This window comes from Staurois parvus, unplaced genomic scaffold, assembly GCF_062004578.1.
Source record: "Staurois parvus isolate SC_StPar_1 unplaced genomic scaffold, SC_StPar_1.0 ptg000058l, whole genome shotgun sequence".
NCBI lineage: Eukaryota > Metazoa > Chordata > Amphibia > Anura > Ranidae > Staurois > Staurois parvus.
In genome coordinates this window covers 167,407-184,080 of record NW_028317854.1, presented here as the reverse complement: position 1 = coordinate 184,080, position 16,674 = coordinate 167,407, and the positions used below count along the sequence as shown (strand labels likewise).

General features: G+C 42.3%; 1 protein-coding gene across 1 annotated transcript in view; it reads left to right on the top strand.

Moving 5' to 3' along the window:
* Positions 1–16,674, top strand: part of VPS53 (VPS53 subunit of GARP complex) — a 212,940-nt gene that overhangs the window by 176,048 nt on the left and 20,218 nt on the right. The window contains exon 20 of the mRNA XM_089668435.1: positions 11,360–11,497. Coding sequence (XP_089524561.1) covers positions 11,360–11,497 — 138 coding nt within the window. The remainder of the gene's footprint in view (positions 1–11,359; positions 11,498–16,674) is intronic.

Genomic DNA, 16,674 nt, shown 5'->3' with positions numbered 1-16,674 from the left:
AGGGAATGACAGAGGGGGTGGCGGATACGGAGCGGTTGGTAAGGTGGATGAGTCTGGCCGCTGAGTTCAGGATAGACTGAAGCGGGGAGAGTCTGTGATAAGGTAAGCCGGTGAGGAGGGAGTTGCAGTAGTCGAGTCGTGAGATAATAAGGGAGTGAATGAGTTGTTTAGTAGTGTCTAGAGTTAGGAACGAACGTATTTGCGGAGGTGGAGCCTGCATGAATTTGCCAGTGATTGGACATGGGGCTGGAATGATAGGTTGGAGTCTAAAGTGACACCTAGAACTTTGGCTTGCGGGGTGGGACTGATGGCGTTATTGGTTGTGATCAAGAGGTTAGGGGGGGGCACGGGCTGGGGGGAAAACTAGGAGCTCTGTTTTGGAAAGGTTTAATTTGAGGAAGTGGAGTGACATCCAGTCTGATATGTCGTTCAGTAGGCAGGTGATTTGGGCGGAGACTGAAGGGGTGAGGCGAGGGGTAGAGGTAGATTTGCATGTCATCGGCGTAGAGATGGTAGTTGAAGCCGTGGGAGTGTATCAGTTGGCCAAGGGAGGAGGTGTAAATGGAGAAGAGAAGGGGCCTGAGGACAGAGCCTTGGGGGACTCCAACAGAGAGGGGGAGGTGGCAGCGTTATAGGTAACACTGAAGGAGCGCTGAAATAGATAGGAGGAGAGCCAGGAGAGAGCGGAGTCTCTGATGCCAAGGGAGTATAGTTTTTTAAGGAGGAGGGGGTGGTCAACTGTGTCGAAGGCCGCGGAGAGGTCGAGGAGTAGGAGGACTGAGTAGTGGCCATTAGCTTTGGCGGTTAGCAGGTCGTTGGTGAGTTTGAGTAGGGCGGTTTGTAGCGGATGGAAGCCAGACTGTAAGGGATCAAGCAGGTTGTTGTCGTTGAGGAGGGAGCTTAGGCAATTATAGACTAAGCGCTCGAGGAGTTTGGATGTAAAAGCGGAAGTGATGTAACATTCTTTTGCTTCCGCTGTGTGATGAGACACCTAGCTAACCGGTAGGAAGCCTCACTTTCGTCATTCACTGCGTGCACTGCTAGTAATGCAGAATCAGAGCTTACTGAGCTTTAAGGAGGGCAGATTGTTTGTACTCACTTAGCTGGTGCCTCTGTGACTGAAGTTGACAGTTTATTTTCCATGTCTTGCGAGGTACAGTATCAAAGGTTTCCGGGAAAATGTTATAAGCATAAGCACATGGTTAATTGACCGAAAGAGATAAAAGGACATTGCACAGGATTATGACCCGGAATAAGAAAACAACTGCTGCAAAAGTAACTGCGGAGCTCAATCTCAGTCTTCACGGGACTGAGATTGGGCTCTGCAGTCACTTTTGCAGGAATTGTTTTCTTATTCTGGGTCACAATCCTTTGTAGTTTGGTCAGTCTAATCAAGCAGTGGCAGCACACTTTCACACCTGCAAATCATGTGGTCTTTCCATGTTTTTAAACCACAATTACCACATGCTCATGAAACTGCCTTCCCTTTTGGGTATGCACTCACCAGACCCACATGCCTTCCACTCTCGTGGTCGGCATGTATCGCTTATGAAATCTCCATTTGTGGTATCGCCATGTAATAATAAGGTTACCCCTGAATTCTTTAAAACCTATAGCGACCCTCTGGTGGCAAAACTCCATGGAGTTTTTATGACTGCTTTGGATAACATTGCCATCCCAGAGTCTATGGTGAGAGCCATTATAGTAGTGGTGCCGAAGTCTGGTAAGGATCCAGAACTCTGCTCTTCTTACCGGCCCATATCGCTGCTGAATGTGGATGCAAACATTTTTGCTAAGGTCCTAGCTACCCAACTTAATAAAGTAATCCTTTCCCTGGTTCATAGGGATCAAACAGGCCTTATGCCTGGTAAGGAGGCTGACATAAATTTAAGGAAGTTATTTACTATTATCGCTCATGCTGCAAAATCTGGGGCCCCGGGGGTCGTGGCCTCTCTGGAAGTCGAAAAGTGGAGTGGGACTATTTATGGCTGCTTATGCGTAAATTTGAGATTGGCCCAACTTTCATCTCATGGGTTCGCTCCTTTATTCTGCCCCTACCGCCAGAGTTCGGACCAATAATTTTTTTTCTGACTCTTTCCCACTCCGCTGAGATATGAGACAGTGGTGCCCCCTCTCCCTAGGCCTCTTTGCCATGGTTATTGAGCCCATGGCATTGCTCCTGAGAGCCTATTCACAGGTCCAGGGCATACTGGTTGAACCTCTGATGTAAAAAGTGTCCCTTTACCCTTTATGCAGAGGAGATTCCCCTGTATTTGCAGGATGCCCACCGATTGTTGGCTCCGGCTTTAGATATTATAAATACTTTTAGTACCTACTCAGGGGTCATAGTGCATTGGGATAAATCTGTACTGTTTCCTTTAACTCCCTCAGCACCCCCTCTGACCCTACCGGACCTGCTTGCCTGGTGGTCCCAAGTTAAATACCTAGGTATTAAGGTTCAAAGCGACTCAGCCACATACCTAGCTGATAACCTTTAACCAGTCCTACATCAGCTTATACAAAAATGTTGGGTTTGGAAATCACTGCCTTTCACTCTGGTTGGTAGAGTGAATCTTATCAAGATGACTTATCTCCCCAGATTTCTGTATATATTTCGCCACACACCGGTGCCTATTCCTAATGCTCTTTTTTTTTTTTTTAAGTTAGAACAGACTGTTACATCAATTATAGGGACAGGATCCACTCCAAGAGTAGCTAAGACTACCTTTCAACTTCCCTTGTCTGGTGGGGGGTTGGCTCTGCCCTGCTTTAAAAAGTATTACTGGACCTCGGTGTTGGTAACAGTGTGGTGGTGGTTTGCTCAAATTAAATCAAACCCGGCAGTTAACTTGGAGGCAGCTTTGTTGGGGTCATATTCTGAGCTTAGTAATCTAGTGTATAGAGGGCCTTTGTCCAGTCCCAATATCACCTCTCCCATGAAAGCCACTGTTCTGGTCTGGAGGCAGGTCACGATGGCTATGGGTGCACCAGGTACTATTTCTCCACACACTCCCCTTTGGGGAAACCCGAACTTGGCTCATTTGCAGCCTGTGCCGGACCGTCAGGTCTGGGCTAGATATGGCATCAGGATCCTGTGCAATATCATGCCTGAAGGCCATCTACTCACCTTTTTGATGAGTTGAAAAGTCAATTCCACCTACCCTCCTGGTTATTCTTATGCTCCGACATGCGGTATGGGCGCAGTTTCCTAATCCCATTGGGCTCTCATTCAGTGGAGAGACTTTTAACTGCCCAAAATATACATAGACCATTTTCTTCTATATATCTTAGACTTACAGCTGGAGATAATGCGAAATCCGCCAGCTTATATAATATGTGGCATTGTGACCTACCTGCACTGACTAGTGAGGAGTGGGAGGAACGGCTCCAGCAACATCTTCCCCAAATGATTTGTCAGAGATCGCTTAGTTCAACTCAAGTTCCTTCATAGAGTGTATTACACTCCTCAGAGACTGTCAATCATTTACCGTAATGGTCAAGCTAATTGTCCTAGATGTCATGCGGAGATTGGTAATTTCCTACATGTGGTCTGGTCCTGTACTCATATTCAGAGCTTTTGGATGGCAGTGGTTGCGGACATCAATAGGGTCAATGCTGTTCCTATTACTCTAGATCCTTTACTACTGTTGTTGGGCATAACTGATAATCTCCATGCTACTTCTCACCAGAAGCTGTTTTATTGTATGCTACCTACTATGCTAGGAAGATAATCCTCTCTAAGTGGAGGTTGGCAGACCCTCCGACAGTGTCAGCTTGGAGGTCTATGATCAATGCAGTCCTTCCGCTCTACCTGCTAATGTATATGGGCCATAAATGTCTTCAAAAATTTGGGAAAATATGGTCAACTTGGATGGATGCTAGGATCTTTACCTTTGACTAACTGGTACATGGATTTTTCCTCTTATCTTGCTTCCTTTTTCCTCCCCTGCTCATCCCTTTTCCCTGTCTCGCAATGTTCCTTTCCTTGCCCCCCCCTTCCATCCCTTTCCTTTATTTCCTTCTCCCTCTTCCTAGTTCTCCTATTTCCTCTCCTCCCTCCCCTCTACTTTCCCCCCATTTCTATTCTCTATCCTTCCTTTTTTATTTCCCTACTACCCTTTCCTTCTCCCTGTTTCCCTCTCACTTTTGATCTCTTGGTTATGGTGATCTCTTATAACCTTACTGAAGTATTACTATTGAAGTGACGTGACTGTCCAGTAATGTTTGATTTGCTTCTTTTCTGTGCTACATGTGTAACATTGCACTATGTGTAATAAAATTCTATCTGTTGAAAAAAAAACAAAAAAACAAAAGATGAGCTGTGCATATGAAAGTGATTTTAAATGTTTTTCTTTAAAATAACACACGCCATACTTACCTGCTCTATGCAATGATTTTTCACAGAGCAGCCCCAATCCTCTTCTTCTCGGTTCCCCCTCCAGTGCTTCTGGCCCCTCCCCCTTGCAGAGTGCCCGTAGTGCAAGCTGCTTCCACTGGGGGTATTCATGCATACTCGCTCCCAAGCCACCTCTGTGTCTATGGGACACACACAGAATGGCTCAGTCCCTCCTCACTGGCTCTGATTGACAGCAGCAGGAGCCAATGAGGAGACTCCAGGGAGAGCTGCTGCTATTGTTTACATCGCTGTATTGAGATGGGGCTCAGGTAAGCATTAGGGGGGGAGCTGCAGCCTGATGGTTTTTTACCTTGAAGCATAGAAAGCATGAAGATAAAAAACCATCAGCCTTTAGAACCACTTTAATGCTGTAACATCTTAGCCTAGCAATGTTTTGAAGGACGCGTAAATATCCACACTTCTCGTGCATAAATAGTTCAAAGCTCAAAGTCGCAGTGAAATGAAAACTGTGTACAAACCAACTACATTTTGTTAATAATATAACCTTTAAAGTTTGCATAAAATATAAATAATGAGACTGTGTTGAATTTATAAGTATCAAATAGCTCTAGCTTCAAAACTGTGTGCTTGCGAAATGGCAAATAACATACAATACCCACTTCTAATTTTTTAAACACTCCATTCTAAATCCACCTGCAGCGATCCTGGAATCCTAGAAGAGTCAGCGTGAGCCTGGGCGTGATTTGGATGGACACCGCTCTGTCCCCCTCTGCCATTTTACTTGTGACGTCATTGAGAGGCCCGCCAGCTCTTCCGGGTTCATCCAGCAGGGCCTCACAATGATGTGCCACTAGCTCCCCCCACTAGCTGAATGGAAGATTCAAGGCCTCCTAGGATATGTGACGTGCATATTCCAAGTGGCCCAGCAAATGCTGTACACGGCGTCTAGGCGAATGATGTATGTGAAGGGGCTGGGCCACACTTTTATTAAGAAAAAAAAGGTAAAGAAAAAAAATACACTTCCCTATCTGTGTAGAGTTTTGGAGGAGGGGTCGAGACGGGAGAACTTCACAAGGAGGGTGAAGGGCCACTTTAATGTTATGGCTGACGTGTGTGTTCTTTGAGTCACAGCCACCATTTTTTTTATTACTAATCTAGCCCTTTAATGTAGCATAAAACATAAGTACCCTTAGAGAGGAAAAGTCTTTTTTATAATTTATTTCGTGTTTCAGGTTTATAACCTGCAAAAGATACAAGTGAACTTCGGAAGGCTTATCATAAAATATGGTTGGAGTCCTTATGTCAAAGTTGTCCCTGGTTAACAAATATTTTCTGATGCTGCTTTTGCTGCTATTTCAGCATCTCCAATTTAATTCAACTTGTAAATATATTATACATATATATAAAGATGATTATATACTAGAGAAAAGCATATGTTCAAGTGAATAAAATAAACCAATTTAATAATGAACTTTATTGTCCTAACTGTTTACTTTAGAGTGCATTAGGAAGTATTCAGTGTATTAGAAATCAGTCTGTATAAGCAAAACCACATTACCATCTCTATTTGCCATCAATCATTTTGCCTTCCTAAACTCAGTCTATTCATCTGTTGGTTTCTTGCAGAAGCAGCCAAATACATGTCATTCAGGAGGTTTGGAACACACCATGTATTTTAATCCATGCTTCCTGACCGGCAGTTCTATTTATACTTAATTTTCATACTTCATAACTGAGCCAAGCAAACACAAACGCTTTATAACATTTATCAGAAATTCAAGTAAAATATAAAAAAAAACCAAAAACATGAACCTAGTCAGAAAACTCTATGACCTTCACTGTACGAATTTGCCTTACAAACAATATATCAGGTTGATAAAGGATGTCTGTGTTGGTGAAATCTGTAAATCCATTTAATGTGCATTTTCTGTGAAGTTTTTTTTTTTTTTAATAGTTTAATGGAACTGAGCTCTCCTTAATATTTCATTTTGAGTGGTAAAAAAAAGTTACAGAATTGCTGAAGTAATGACTTTTAATAACTGATAAGAAATAATTACAATGTAAGCTTTTGAAGCAAAGAACCCTGTTTGTTATTTATTAAGATTTCCTAAATCTTTTAAATAGGTATTGTGTTTACAGTACTTTTGCCATTGTTTTCTGCGCAGAACTCTTTATCAGGCCATAGTTTTAAACCTTTTTTTTAGCCTCTTCCTAAGAGTAGAAATATGGTTTTCCTTTTAACAAAGAACCTTAGATGTAAGAATTCTAGGTAATCCAGCAGAAAAATTGTTCCTCTTTACTTATAGGCTGTGCTGTGAGGTTTACTTAGTAAGCTTTTAGTTATAGGAAGTGTTTGCTTCATCTATTACAGAGATCTACAACTGTTTTAAATGAAGGGCCATTTCACAGGGCCAGTGCTAAGCTATTATGCGCCCTAGGCAAGACCAGCTACTTGCGCCCCCCCCCCCAAGTAAATAAATACAATTTTTTAAAAACTGTAGAAAATATAAAATCAGAAAAACATGAAACTGCTAAATTTCTTTTAATTTGCAAAAATAAGTGCCATAACATGCCACCAGCACCTATATTAAAGACAAAATCAGTGTCACGGACAGACTGCATCTCTGCCTGGCAGTGGCAGGGTGACAGTTGCAGTGAGTGGAGGATGATGGATCCACACTCTTGACAGATCCCAGGCTGGAATTCCCCAGGCAAGGGGGGGGGGGGGGGATTAAACGCTGTGACAACAGGTAGCTGAGCTGAGCGATCCCACACAGTGACAGATCTGACACAACACCACACCAGCAACACTAACACAGTGGAAGAGCAGGTTGTAGGATCGTGATGTCATATCACACCAACACATTGCACATGTGATAGATGTCCGGCCGGGTCACACTCACAAGAGACATCAAAGTCAGACATTACCTACCTTCGCAGGCGCAGCTCTGCCTCCGCAGGGCTGGAACACCACAGTGATGAGCAGCTGCCAGCTGGCTTGCAATAAGGAATTGAGTCTGAGAAGAACACTGGAAGGAGCAGCAGCTCAGCTACTACACTGGCCCCAGACACCTGGCATCTTCCTCTGTCCTTTCTTCCACCCCTCACAGCTGGAGGATAATTCATGACATGGCGGCGTCCCACACAGAGAGTGCTGCTCTGTGCTGCACCCAGGTGCCCCTAGGTGGCAATGTGCCCTAGTTTACCTAGTGGAAGCACCGGCCCTGCCAGTTCATTGTCATTCAGACTGTTAGAGTCTCAGACTGTGACTAGTGGTCACTTGAAGTAAAAATGCCCTGGTGTCAGTGGAAGTAAAAAATGTCCCATTGTTGGTGTCAATGGAAGAAATAGTGACTCATCCCCGGTGTTGGTGGAAGGAATAGCATCCCATTCTTGGTGTCAGTGGAAGGAATAATTTTCCATCCTTGATCTCTGTGGGAAAAATGGTGCCCCATTCTCAGTGTCAGTGGGAGGAATTGTGCTTCACCCTTGGTTTCAGCGGAGGGAAAGTGTGCCCCATCAATTGGGGTCAATAGGAGAAATAGTTCCCCATACTTTGTGTCAGTAAAATTAGGAACTCAACAGCATTGCTCTTCTATGGTCACCTAACTCTGTATATACTCTGTCTCTCACAATATTTCTCTACTGGCCTGATAGCTTCATAGCTAGAACTCTGCAGGAGATCATTCCACTCCACAGTGCCAGCTAAATTATTTCCTGCGTTCCAGCACCTGACACCCACTTCTGTTCTGCATACAGGGCAAGGGGGGCAGTAACAGGTGAGTAGTGGCCCACATCCTGCCTATGGGCTATAGTTTGAGAACCACTGCTTTAGTATTTAAGTTGTGGTTCACTGCAACTCATAACTGTAACAGTGATTTCTTTAAATAAATGGGAAAACAATGTGTTTGATCTGTGGGTGCTTTTGTTTGAGTAGAGTTCACTTATATTGGTGAACTGAACAGTGATGTTCCCACCTAATTACTATTCACCTGGGTGGTGATGAGCCTTTCTGTTACTTCAATGTAAAAATTTTGGACCCTATGGTGGCTGAATAGTAGAACTCAGAGAGGAGCTGGAGATTTGTATTCTGTTCTTTTCAAATCAATATTTTGTTATTTCTGTTAGATATTCTGTATTGCCACTTGACGCAGATCAATTATTGTTTGGAAAGCTCAGATTATTTGCTTTTGTTTGATTCTTTACTAGGTTTGGTTTCTCTTGAAATTGCAAAATAAGATTGATACATTTACTTCATGTGTTATCATAATAGCTTACATTATATCAGCAACAGTGCATTGTACTATGTGGGTTTGCTAGCTACATTTCAGTCTCCTCAGGACATACAGGTGCATCTCAATAAATTAGAATATGATCACAAAGGTAATTTATTTCAGTAATTCAATTCAAAAAGTGAAACTCATATATTATATAGATTCATTACACACAGAGTGATATATTTCAAACATGTATTTCTTTTAATTTTGATGATTATGGCTTAGAGCTAGGGAAAACCCAAAATTCAGTATCTCAGAAAATTAGAATATTGTGAAAAAGTTCAATATTGTAGACTCATGGTGTCATCAGCTAATTAACTCAAAACACCTCTAAGGGATTCCTGAGCCTTTAAATGGTCTAGTCCAGTAGGTTACACAATCATGGGGAAGACTGCTGACTTGACAGTTGTCCAGAAGACAGTTATTTACACCCTCCACAATAAGGGTAAGTCACAAAAGGTCATTGCTAAAGAAGTTAACTGTTCAGAGTGCAGTATTCAAGCATATTAATGGACAGTTGAGTGGAAGGAAAAAGTGTGGTAGAAAAAGGTGCACGGGCAACAGGGATAACCGCAGCCTTGGGAGGATTGTGATAAAAAGACAAAACATTTGGGGGAGATTCACAAGGAGTGGACTACGGCTGGTGTTAGTGCTTCAAGAGCCACCACACACAGATGTATGCGGGACATGGGCTACAACTGACAAGCCACTCTTGAACCAGAGACAGCATCAGAAGTGTCTTACCTAGGCTCATGAGAAAAAGGACTGGACTGTTGCTCAGTGGTCCAAAGTCCTATTTTCGGATGAAAGTACATTTTGCATTTCATTTGGAAATCAAGGAAATTAAGAGTGGAGATGCACAGAATCCAAGTTGCATGAGGTCCAGTGTGACGTTTCCACAGTCAGTGATGATTTGGGTCATTTTGTTTTATCAAGTCCAAAGTCCGCGCAGCCCTCTACCAGTAAATTCTAGAGCACTTCATGCTTCTCTCTGCTGACCAGCTTTATGGAGATGCTGATTTCATTTTCCAGCAGGACTTGGCAGCTGCCCACACTGCCAAAAGTACCAATACCTGGGTAAATGATCATGGTATCACTGTGCTTGGTTGGCCAGCAAACTCGCCGGACCTAAACCCCATAGAGAATTGTGGGGTATTGTCAAGAGGAAGATGAGAGACACCAGACTTAACAATGCAGATGAGCTGAAGGCCCCTATCAAAGCAAGCTGGGTTTCTATAGCACTTTAGCAGTACCACAGACTGATCACCGCCATGCCACGGCACATTGATGCAGTAATTCATGCAAAAGGAGCCCCAAAGTATTGAGTGCATACTATACTGTACATGGATGTACTTTTCAGTAAGCCAACATTTCTGTATTAAAAATTATTTTTTTATTAGTCATATGTAATCTAATTTTCTGAGTTACTGAATTTTGGGGTTTCACTAGCCTTAAGCCATAATCATCAAAATTAAAAGAAAGAAATGCTTGAAATGTATGTGTAAATATATTTGTGTAATGAATCTATATAACATGAGTTTCACTTTTTGAATTTAATTACTGAAATAAATAATTTTTTTGATATTCTGATTTATTAGGATGCACCTGTTGAACTGATTTTAAAGTCCCCCATGTAGCTTCTGACAAACTTTATGTGTTTTAGTTAACAGTGGCTTTCTTTTTGACACACTCTCAAAATGCTAATTGATAGTTGTTGTATGCATAGTCTCTCCAGTCCCACTGAGGCTTGTAACTCCTATATAGTGGCCAAAGGTCTCTTGGTGACCTACCTTTCTGAACTCCTTGAATGGTCACGCAGTTTTGGGAATGGCTTGTTCTTCGCAGCTGTGCTGTTTTCTTTCTATTTCTCAAAGTCAATGAAAGGAAAAAATATGAGAAGAAGAGAGTAAAAAAATACTTTAAAGTGGTTCTAAAGGCAGGACATTCTTTTACCTCAATTCATTCCCTGCATTAGGTCCATTCCCTGGATTAAAATCCTAACTCTACCCAGGGCTGTGCCCAAAGTGCAGCAATGCTGCACTCTCCATTTCCCTTACAGGACTTAGAGCAGCAGAAGACACTGACTCCTGCTGTCAATGGAATCTTGTAAGGCGGACGTCGGGGGCAGGGCCAATCCACACTTTGTGTATGTAGATGCACACATCCTGGCTCGGGAGTGAGCCTGCAGGTGTGCACCCATAGGAAGCAGCTTCCTATTATGGTGCACCAAGAAGAGGAAGAGCCAAGTGCACAGGCAGGGGGCCCGAGAGGGAGAGGATCCAGGCTTCTCTGTGCATCATTGGATAGAGCAGGTAAGTATAATATCCTTATTATTTTGATTAAAAATAAGCTTTATAATTACTTTAAGTGCCAAAAACTTCCATATTCTTCCTGTCAGTTCCCACTGGACCTTCTCAAGGGATTCCTGGACTGAGACTGACTTAGGATAATATCTTGTTTTGTGTTTTTTTATTTTTATAGATCAAATCTATAAGACTATACTGTGTTGTAACAGTAATATAAGAGTACATTGTAATTGTTTGTAAAAACTATTTAACAGAGAAAAAAGTCAGCAATTGTCAGATTACATTGTAACTATGTTGTAGTGTTGGCAGGGTTTCACCACTACTATTGGTCCAATGGTAACTACTTGTAGTATTGCCAACCAGTATATAAATTATCTATCTGCAATCTAATGCCTAATGTTTATCTGTCTTGTTTACAGCTTCTACTTGATACTCATTCCTTGAAAACTGTTCTACTGGAACTGCCATCCATTGGTTCTCAAGTAATAAGGAAAGCTCCAGCCAGTTACACAAAGATTGTAGTGAAAGGCATGACCCGGGCTGAGATGATCCTAAAGGTGAGCTATCAGTCAGCATTATTTCACTGTAAAATGGACAACATTTTACTTTAAATCTAAAGGTTGTGCTAAAATTTCTGCAAAGAAATGTGGACTAAAACTTTGTTTAAACATTTTATAGGTCTTTTGTGCTTGTGAGACGTTTCACTTTGCTGTCATTTAATCCACTCGTACGTGCAAAATTGTAAATAACTGTTGGAGGAAATGCAATTGGAGTCAAGTATCTGACCAATGTGCCTCCATCCTTCACAGCCAGGCTATTCTAACAGACAAAGCCTCAGCACCTCCTGATAATGATGAAGGTCGCTGCGCCATCCTGCCTCCTGCATATTACTGTTGGCCGGTGAGGTAGCCTATAATAGTGATGGACCATTAGGAATTTGTGGGGGCAAAAGGTAGTGGCAAGCTTTGACCCTTTCTCTGAGAATCTGCCATACCAGAAGGGTCTCTGGCTGCTGTACCTTATACTTGTTGCAGTTTTTTTTAATGAAAACATCTCTGATACAATTTCTTTAAACAAGCTGTTGTTGGCATCTGCATTACTTGAGAGCCTGCAGCCTCTTCTTGTCTACATGCACTCAAGCAATAGCTACAGTTGTGGCCAAAATTATTCAACCCCCACTGAAATTGAGTGTTTTGGCCAGTTTGACATTGCTTTTGATCATTCAGTCATCTTGCTTACATTTACATTAAAGAGGCACTTGTAGGTCAGACAAATATAACATAACAGTTATAATGAAATAACCACAAATGTCTTTTCTGTGCTCACAGCATTATCAGTTTTATTCAACCCCCAAGTGACATTCAATCTTAGTACTTAGTACAGCATCCTTTTACAGTTATAACAGCTTTTAAACGTGAAGCATAGCTTGACACAAGTGTCTTGCAGCGATCTACGGGTATCTTCGCCCATTCTTCATGGGCAAAGGCCTCCAGTTCAGTCACATTCTTAGGCTTGCGCACTGCAACTGCTTTCTTTAAGTCCCACCAGAGGTTCTCAATCGGATTTAAGTCTGGTGACTGCGATGGCCACTCCAAAATGTTCCAGCCTTTCCTCTGCAACCATGCTCTAGTGGACTTGGAGGTATGCTTGGGATCATTGTCCTGTTGAAAGGTCCAACGTCTCCCAAGCCTCAGGTGTGTGACGGACTGCATCACGTTTCCATCCAATATCTCCTGGTACTGAAGAGAATTCATGGTACCTTGCACACGCTGAAGCTTCCCTGTACCTGCAGAAGCAAAACAGCCCCAAAGCATGATTGACCCTCCACCATGCTTCACAGTAGGCAAGGTGTTCTTTTCATCATAGGCCTTGTTCTTCCTCCTCCAAACATAGCGTTGATCCATGGGCCCAAACAGTTCTAATTTTGTTTCATCAGTCCACAGAACACTATCCCACAACTTTTGTGGTTTGTCCACATGGCTTTTGGCATACTGCAGTCGACTCTTCTTATTCTTTGGAGACAGCAAGGGGGTACGCCTGGGAGTTCTGGCACGGAGGCCTTCATTACGCAGTGTGCGTCTTATTGTCTGGGCTGAAACTTCTGTACCCACATCTGACAAATCTTTTCTCAGTTCCTCAGCAGTCACACGGGGACTTCTCTCCACTCTACGCTTCAGGTAGCGCACAGCAGTCGAAGTCAGCATCTTCTTTCTGCCACGACCAGGTAGCGTTTCAACAGTGCCCTTTGCCTTGAATTTGCGAATGATGCTTCCTAAGGTGTCTCTTGGTATGTTTAACATCTTTGCAATCTTCTTATAGCCATTGCCCTTCCTGTGAAGAGAAATCACCTCTTCTCTTGTCTTCCTGGACCATTCTCTTGCCTTCACCATGTTTGTAACCACACCAGTAAATGTCTAGAAGGAGCTGAGTATCACAGTCATTTTAAAGCTGCCTAATTGGTGCTTATTATGCTTGATTGCTGCTCGGTGACATCCACAGGTGTTTTCAATACCTGATGGAAAGCACCTGTATGAACCTCTGTTCTTCAGAGTGGTAGTCTTTAAGGGGTTGAATAATTGTGGCAATGAAGAAACCACATAAGAACCATTTACTACTGTATTACATAAACAATTGATGTCATTTTAGTTGCATTTGGGTAGTTACAACGTCCTTGTAGGATTTGATTCTGAATACAATTCCAAATGTACACTATAGTCCCTAAACCCCTTTACAGCATTGGGGGTTGAATAATTTTGGCCACAACTGTATATGCAGTGCTGAATTTATAAGGGGGCAAAAGGGGCAATTGCCCCCTGCCTGCCAGAGGGGGCCCCAGACTTCCTTTATTAAAAAAATTTAATAATTATAAAATTAGTTTTATTAAAAAAAAATTACAGTGCATGTGTGTCTCAGCATACAGAACAGTTAAGCTTGATTTCAGAGGCAAAGTAAGAGATGAGTGTAGCAATTGTGCATACAGAGATGGACACGGTCATCCATCTTGCTAAGGATCCTCCATCTTGTATCATTTCTGCTCCCAAATCAGCTTCCCTCCAATTTCCCCATTCCCTCAGGAATGTGGTCTGTATGATGCCAGAGATCACAGGCACAGTGGGGGAGCTGCATGGTTATAAATCCTACACTAACTGGTGCCCGGGTGTCTGTTAGCTTCTCAATCTGAGCTTCAAAGACATTCCAGCTAGCTGTAAAACAGACTCAAATTTAGAGATCCCCTTTTCCATGTAATTTTATATCTGGAGATATGGAAGACTTACAAGGAAACCAGGCATATATTCAGATTGGTCACTTTAATACAAGTCGGCTGATATATTACACCCCCTAGCTGAAATCTACAGGAAAGCAGAAAATAATATCTCCTTAACCGTCCCAAGCAGGTATGTCATATTTAATATCTAGACATTCAGCAGATGCTTCTGCATATTAATCTACTAGTGGCAAGGCTGCTACATGCACCAAGGGTAAGTTATGGATCATGATATAAATTGGGAGGGATTTTGGTTCTAGCTTGGGTCTCCACCTGCAACTCTCTCCCCAAATGAGGGGATTGGTTCTATGCTTCAAGGAGACACCCTGCTGAGTTCCTAAAAAGGCTGTTATGCTTGGAGCAGAGAGTTAAGTTGAGTAGGTCGTGTTGAAGTTGAAGAATCCTCGCTTTTAACATCGGAACCAACTTTGGGAGATAAGGCACCTTTTTGGCTCAGGAAACTTGATCTGCTTAACCCAGGACTTTTGGCAAGTACTCTACCTCTCTAAACTTTTCTGTTATCTCTTTGCTGTGTTATTGCTCTTTGTATGTATGTATGTATGTATGTATGTGTGTATATATACATATATATATATATGTATATATTGGCAATATCTTTTTCTGTAAATATTGTTATTGCACCCTTTTGACCTTTTTTGTAATAAATCCTATTATCTGAAAAGTTTTGAACTGCTTTTAAAGTTCTTTAATGCAAACTAAGAACCCCTGTCTCTGAAGAGCATTACTGTGTGTTTTAAACGTCTGCATACATCCGTCTGCGGTGACATTGTGTATACAAACGATTATTCAAACATCATAGTGTTATTGCTAATATTGGCGAGCTTTCTCCTACTCTGTACAAAAAGGCGGTGGTGGCAGTGTGAAGGGTTAATTGCGTAATTAACCTGAGCCAGTAACAATAGCTGCCAGGCTGCAGGTACACAGATTGTGGTCCATTAGCTGTAAAATCTTTGGGCAGGGTGCAGTTGGGCGTGGCATTGTGACAGCGCGGTTTTAGATTGGCTAGTCCTTCAGTCACGAGTTTGGTGAGAAGGGCTGGGGTCGGACGCCGCGATCGTCACAATAAGGACTTCTGGGAGCTGTTTTACATTTTAACTTCTCACATTATTTTACTAATGGAGATGTTTGTTTTAACATGACTGTTTCGTGGAATGTATTGCCTTGTTTTCGAGAGACAAGTGAGTGGGACAAGGGAAAAGTTCGAAAAATGTTAAAGTACCAGACAACAGCCCCGACCCCATTGAGTGGGAGTGAAGTTAAAGAAGAAATATAGGCAAAACTTTTAATTTCGGATAGAGCGAGGGAGTGTTAGAATCACTGTCAGATGTTTTTTTGCCATCTGTGTCCTGTGTCAGAGATTTCCCTTCGCTTCCTGTGCTATAGCAAAACAGAAAGTGAAAAGAAATCCCTGAAAATTAAGGGAATTCCTTGGGGAACCCCAGGTCACCAGAACTAGTGTCCCCATAGGAAGATTTCCCCTCTATTACTTTTCTGGGGATAATCCAAAATTTAGGATTTTCTTTCACTTTCAATGATAACTGTAAACAAGACAAATATTGAGGGTGAATCTCCTTAATGGAGGCACAGACAGAAATAAAAAACTGTCAGGAGTTCTGATCCCTCTGTACGCTATCCAGAACTTAAAAAATTTTGCCTTTAATTATACTTTAATTACCAGCATCCGTTTATCTCAGTGTGAAACACGAGAGAGAAGCTTACTCCCCTGCTTGACTCAGATTGGTCAAGGGGCGAATCTGACACATCTCTAATAGGATAAAACTTTGTTAACACGTTTTACCCGAAATTATGAGATTGGTTAAATTCGGGACAGGCATGGCTCTGAATCAGATTTCGTCCAGAATGACATAGCAGAGTGTTTGACAAAATCGGCAGAGTAGAGGACTTTCCTTCCTTACGTGTCTTGCACCAAGTGTGTTAGTGAAGTCAACTCCTAACCAATGAAGTTTTTTCCCATGTCCTGAATCCTTCGACCAGATTTTTCACAAGTGATTTTCCATTTCCCGAACCTTTCTGCCTGTGAACCTTTTCATACTACCTCCTGTACACCTGTCAGTGCCATTCACTCAGCAAAAAGAGAGGGGACTTGCCATAATGCTCATAAATCATTAATTTCAGTTCACTTTATTTGTCATATAATTTAATTTGTATTTTGAGAGGCCTCTGAACTTGAAGTGCCCTAAGCCCCCAAGGTCTAAATCCGGCCCTGGGTGTATGTCATTTCTCAGGGTGGGTTTCCTGAGGGCAACAACAGTAGACCATACTTGTGTAATATGTGTTGAAACCTAAATTTGTAACCTCCATTGGAAGCCCATGTACCAGTAACAAAGCAGAGTAAAATTGAGAGACAGAGACAAAGTATTGTCACCCTATATCAGTAAATGCTTGAACAATGACCTTCCTGTCAAGATCACCAAGTATTATTTTTAT